This window comes from Lactuca saligna, chromosome 6 (genome assembly GCF_052625555.1).
Source record: "Lactuca saligna cultivar CGN05327 chromosome 6, ASM5262555v1, whole genome shotgun sequence".
Lineage (NCBI taxonomy): Eukaryota > Viridiplantae > Streptophyta > Magnoliopsida > Asterales > Asteraceae > Lactuca > Lactuca saligna.
Genome location: NC_136422.1, coordinates 44,832,223 through 44,838,094, shown reverse-complemented (window position 1 = coordinate 44,838,094; position 5,872 = coordinate 44,832,223). Strand labels below are relative to the sequence as shown.

The 5,872-nt window shown below is 37.5% G+C and overlaps 1 protein-coding gene across 1 annotated transcript; it reads left to right on the top strand.

The window, feature by feature from the left end:
- Window positions 1-3,825: 3,825 nt before the first annotated feature.
- Window positions 3,826-4,263, top strand: LOC145002506 (uncharacterized). The gene has a single exon (XM_078961763.1). It carries the CDS (start codon window positions 3,826-3,828, stop codon window positions 4,261-4,263), a length of 438 nt encoding a protein of 145 aa, XP_078817889.1.
- The last annotated feature ends 1,609 nt before the right edge of the window (window positions 4,264-5,872 follow it).

The following is a 5,872-nucleotide window of genomic DNA, read 5'->3' as shown; positions in this document are numbered from 1 at the left end:
GTTGGAAGTGGATAAATGATACAGATTGAGTGTGTAGATTATGTTAAAGATTTGGTTTAGTAATCTATATTTTAAAGAGAGTTTGCATTCGATGAGAGGAAGGAGGGGATGGTGGTGGAATAGGAGACGGGGACGGGTAGTATATATACAAAAGGATTTGATGGAGCTTCTGATGAAGGCTATTAAGTAGGGGGTGTTTGGTGATGTTCGGGGGTAGAGATGGACATAGAAGTGGTCTGATAAGGACCAGAAAAGCTTGGGGTGTCGGTTGATGTGTGTTGGATGTAGTGGGTAGTTGTGGTGAGCTAATGACAATATAATTGGCTAAGTATAGGTTGTTGGATCCTTTTGGTAGGAGTTTGGTGACGGTTGGTTATTTTTATAGTAAATGAGGTAAAGGGTTGGTTCTTTGTAGTCATAAAGTAATATATTTGATGATGTTGAGTAAGGAAAGATATAGTCGTAAAACATAACATGTCAAAATATAATGGGTGTGGATTTGGAGAATGGTGGACGTAGAGCCCTGATGGTTATAGAGGTAGCCTAGAAAGAGACATGGAGTGGAGCTGGATGCTAATTTGTGAATGACAATTGATAATATATATATATATATATATATATACATATATATATATATATACATATATATATATATATATATATATATATATATATATATATATATATATATATATAGCAAGAGACATGACTTCGTTTATTTGAGTAAGAGGATATAGTTCACTAAGGCGGTTATGTGGACCGTGGACGTTTATACGTCGAGTTTTAGGTCGGGGACTTGGTTCTTCTGGAGGTGTTAACTTGAAAAGGTTTCATACAGTTTTAGAAGCGGGTGAAGATAGGCCCCTAATTTTTTAGTTCCTTTAGTATTACCACCCGAGTGGGATGGTTACATACTAACTAGATTTTCCTGATGAGATATGTCTGGCCTACAACACTTTCCATGTCTCTCAATTGTGAAATGTGTAGCCGATGATTCTGAGGTGATTCCTTTGGATGATATTCAGGCCGATGAGTGCCTGAATTATGTGGAGAGGCCGATTGCCATTCTCGACAGAAAAACCAAGGCTATACGCAAGAAAGTGGTGAACCTAGTGAAGGTGGAGTGGTATCACCAAAAGGGATTTAAGTGGACGTTGGAGCCTAAAGATGAGATAAGGGAGCACTACCTTGACTTGCTTACAACATTAGACTTCAAGGATGAAGTCTGATTCAATTGGGGGAGAGTTGTAACATTTGTTTCCAATTATTTTTAATTTTAAACCCAAAAGTTTATTTCCTTGCAAATCAAAACCTTATGCTAGGTGTATATGGATTGTATTTCGGGCGTATGCCTTTTAACGGATCATGTTTTGTGACAAGTACATTGAGCATAGATAGGGAATACACCAGGCGCACTCGAGTTGGTCCCAAAACCCTAAAATCTAGCGTTGTAACACTTATGTATGGTCATTAACTCCCCTTGGACCTCCTTATAATCATCCTTCATCTCTCTTAGCACCTATCTTGAAACCCAAGTTCATGTGTGTGAGTTTTGAAGCTTTTTAGTGATATAGTGGTGTTTTTTTTGGTGAAGGAATTCCTTTAGAGTTGTGGTATAACAATCAAGGTCTTGGATCTAGAAACTACACACCTTTGTGCATCTTCAGTTTGTATAAAGTTCAAATCTTGAGGTTTGCTTTGATAGATCTTGGTAGGTTTTTAGTTTATGACCTTTTGTCCCAAAAACCTTGGTGTAATAAGTATGGTCTACTCCAGACCATTTGAGTTGTCCTTTCAGATTTTTTTAGGTGTTTGGTGACGTAAAAATGCAAGCTTAGTCCTCTATATTCATCCATGCAAGAGTTATGGGGTTTTAGATGGTAATTTATGTTAGGGTCTAAACTTTGAGCTCCTTATAGCCATGCAAAGGCATAAAGGTTGCAAAATTTTGATTTCAGACATTCGTTAGGGTTAGATCTAAAGATTGGACGTTAAGTATTTAAGTATTAAGACCTTAGTTGAGAGTTTGAACTTCATGGGATTATTGCGCCAAAATCCTAAGTTCACTAAGTACAAATAGTTGTTGCCTTGTAACCCTTTCAAGGACAGATTGTACACTAGCGTGTTAGATGCCATATTATGCATATTATAGGGTAGTTTTCATTATCATTTTAGCATCATATTTTGTACATTTTCATGTCATTTAGATAAATAATGTTCAGCTCATGTATTTCGTTAGAATTCCCGTATCGCTCATGTTTTATGTTAATTTCAGATAGTTCGAGTGGAGCAGTGCTTTGGGAGCAGTTGGATGCACGTTTGGAGCTTGTAACTTATGGAGTATGTTGAGGAATGTTTGGAAGATGCTTTGGTCAAGAAACATTCAATTGAATTGATCACACAAAGGTAGAATATACAATATCAAAGTTAAAGGATGTTGCTGGCAGCTTTGACCCCCTGTCAGTATTTTGACCATATCTCGAGAACCGTAACTCCGATTGATGTGATTCAAAATGATCTAAAAAGTTGACGATTCCAAAGTTATCAGACGGAAAAAATACGATTTTGGAGGCGTTTCTTCTCTGATTTCATCAATTTCTGAAGATCTGAAGACTGTGGATCATCTCCTTCAAGTAGATTAGTTGTTTGATATCTCCTTTCATCTATTTTTATCAGATTTTGGCCATGTCTGGCTAAACCCTAGTTTTCAGTTTTGCATAAGACAAGTGCTTTTCATGTGATTGATCATTATATTTGATTTTTGATTTGTGTTTCTATCTAGATTCTTCAGTTTTGTTCTTAATGAATGTTTGATTTTGATTCTTGTTAGTTTGATCACCTAGCTAGGGTTTTATCATTCTTGTTAATCAGTTAATAGAATCCATAATTGTTCTTGTCAACTGGTAAAAGTAACAAGTATCAGATTGGTTCCGTTTTGGGATTTAACTTTGGTATAAACTGTAAAAACCATATCTTTACGCTTCCGAGCCAGTGAGAAGTGTTCGGTATTGCTTGGAATTTTACATAGACTATAATGCAACTTTTCTTATTTAACTAAGAGATTGTTTGATTAGACAGTAAAAAGTTAGGGTTATTTGAAGAGCTTGGCTTGATTAACTAAATTAGGTAAAATAGAAATTACTAGAGCTTGTTACACTCAGTACCAGCTTAGATAGAACACATCTCAAATAACCAAGTCAATATTGATTGCATGATTAGGAAAGTCGCAGCAGAACTGAAATCATTTTTTATATTGATTTTCGTTTAGTTTAATATCACTGCAATTTTAGTTTTTAGTTTAATTCAAATCCCCCTTTTAATAGTTTCTGTCTAGACTAGATTATGCCTGATGCAAAAAGGCGTTGACCATTAGGCTGTGTCCCTGAGGATTCGACCCTGCTTCCCTGTGCTATATTTTTAGTACAAACAGCAATGATAATTTATTTGCTTAATACGTGTGTGACAACATGTTAACAAATTGGCACCGTTGCCGGGGACACGGTGCTTTCTAATAGTTTTATGACAAGATTTTTTCGTTCAGGTACACCTTTAGTTTTTAATCCAGAAATCGAGTGAACTGCAAGGAAACTGAAGAAAGAAGCAGCAAGAAAGAAACAATCAGATGTTCTTTTTGGTTCATCATCTTCCATACCCCTAGAAACCTCCACACAACAAGGCACTCCTTTGTGGAACGAATTAGATCCATTTTTTCCAAAAGTACCCTCATCTTCTCCTCAAAACAGCCCATATAAAACTTACTCCCCACCCTCTTCTGTTAAAACTGAAATCACAGATTCTTCAGAATCCGAATATGAAGGATCAACCATGAGTGCAGACAAAGCAGAAAAGACCCTTAGAGAGTGGGCCACTCAAGAGGTCAACCAGCAGCCTCTTTGTATCACTTTTCCAGAAGCCCATAACTTTGAACTTAAATCTGGGCTGATTCATCGTCTTCCCGCTTTCAGAGGATTGGAAAATGAAGACCCACATAAATTCCTCAAGGAATTTCGTGTGGTATGTTCTGTAATGAAGCCACATGTTGTCACAGAAGACCAAATCAAGCTAAGGGCATTCCCCTTTTCGCTTCAAGATTCTGCAAGGGAATGGTTATATGAATTCCCATCTGGTTCCATCACCACTTGGACCGAGCTTGCAAAATTATTTGTAGAGAAATACTTTCTAGAAACACGAGTTTCCAATCTGAGAAGAGAAATCCTTGGGATCAAACAAGGAAGACGAGAACCTCTACATACTTATTGGTAAAAGGTTCAAGAAGCTGCTAGTTCGGTGCCCCCAACATGGGATCAGCAATTATCAGCTCTACAATTGTTTTTGTGAAGGCCTGGCACCCATGGAGAGGCACCTGATAAATGCTTCCAGTGGTGGTTCCTTGGGTGACATGACCCCATCTGAAATCAGAGAGCTGATTAAAAAGCTGGTGATCGAGTCTAAACATTTCGGGAATGAAGACGAGTGGTATCCGGATCAGCCAAGGGGTGTCAAGGAAGTCAGCAATGTTCATCTGGGAAGCTCAAATATCTGAATTAACGAAAGGTTTTCTACTCCTAACGAAAGAAAAAGTAGCTGTGAAGAAACTATGTGGTATCTGTTTGAAGACGGAACACCCTACTGATATGTGCCCATTATTGCAAGAAGATACAATTGCAGTCAAAGCTGTTGGAGGCTATCAGAATAATTACCAGAATAATTTTCAACAAAAACAACAATTTCAGCCTCCACCCGGATTTCAGCAGCAGCCGGGTTTTCAACAAAATTTTCAGAATCAATAGAATTTTCAGCACCAGAATTTCCAGCAGCCTTTGCAACATCAACCCAGTAGTTCCAATATGGCCTTAGAAGATATAGTGAAGAGTCTTGCCACGAGCACCCAAGCATTCCAGACCGAAACTAGAGCTAGTATCAAGAATCTGGAGCAACAGGTGTCTCAACTTGCCACGTCTGTGGGTCGTCTGGAGTCTCAAGGAAAGTTACCAGGGCAAACAGAAAATAATCCAAAGCACAATGTCAGTGCTATTTCCTTGAGAAGCAGAAATACATATGAAGTTCCAAGCTCATCTAAACCAGAAAACAAAGATGAAGAAGAATTTGAAGAGGTTCTGATAGAAGAAGGAGATGTGGAAGGGATAGAAAAAGAAGCTGAAGCTGAAGAGGTGTTGGTTGAAGAAGAATCTGAAAAGCTGGAAGAAAAAGAAACTCCAACACTACCCAAGCCAATTCTAAAGGAGTACAAGCCATTACCTCCATTCCCATCAAGACTGAAGAGTACGAAGCGCGAAAGAGATGATGAAGATATTATGGAAATTCTTCACAAGGTTGAGGTAAATATCCCACTTTTAGATATTATCCAACATATCCCTCACTATGCTAAGTTTCTTAAAAATTTGTGCAAATCAAAGAAAAAAATGAAATTTAATGAGATTGTAAAAGCTGGTGAAAATATCTCTTCTATTTTACAAAAAGGTTTACCTCCAAAGTGCAAGGATCCGGGGATTTTCTCAGTTCCTTGTAAATTGGGGAAACTTAATTTTCCAAAAGCCATGCTTGACTTAGGAGCTTCAGTTAATATCCTCCCATTTTCTATTTTTGAAAAATTAAAAATTGGAACTTTACAAAATATCGGGACAATTATACAGTTGGCTGACCACTCAACAGTACACCCAAAAGGTGTGCTGGAGGATGTTCTTGTCCAAGTGGATAATCTGATTTTTCCTGCGGATTTTTACATTTTGGACATGGGAAACTTGGATACTTCAGATACAAATTCTATTATTTTGGCAAGACCTTTTATGAAAACTCAAAAAACAAAAATTGATGTTTTTGCTGGTACACTTTCAATGGAGTTTGATGAGGA

Coding starts and splice junctions, on each gene's coding strand:
- LOC145002506 (XM_078961763.1), top strand. CDS start 3,826: ATGAGTGCAGACAAAGCAGAAAAGACCCTTAGAGAGTGGGCCACTCAA.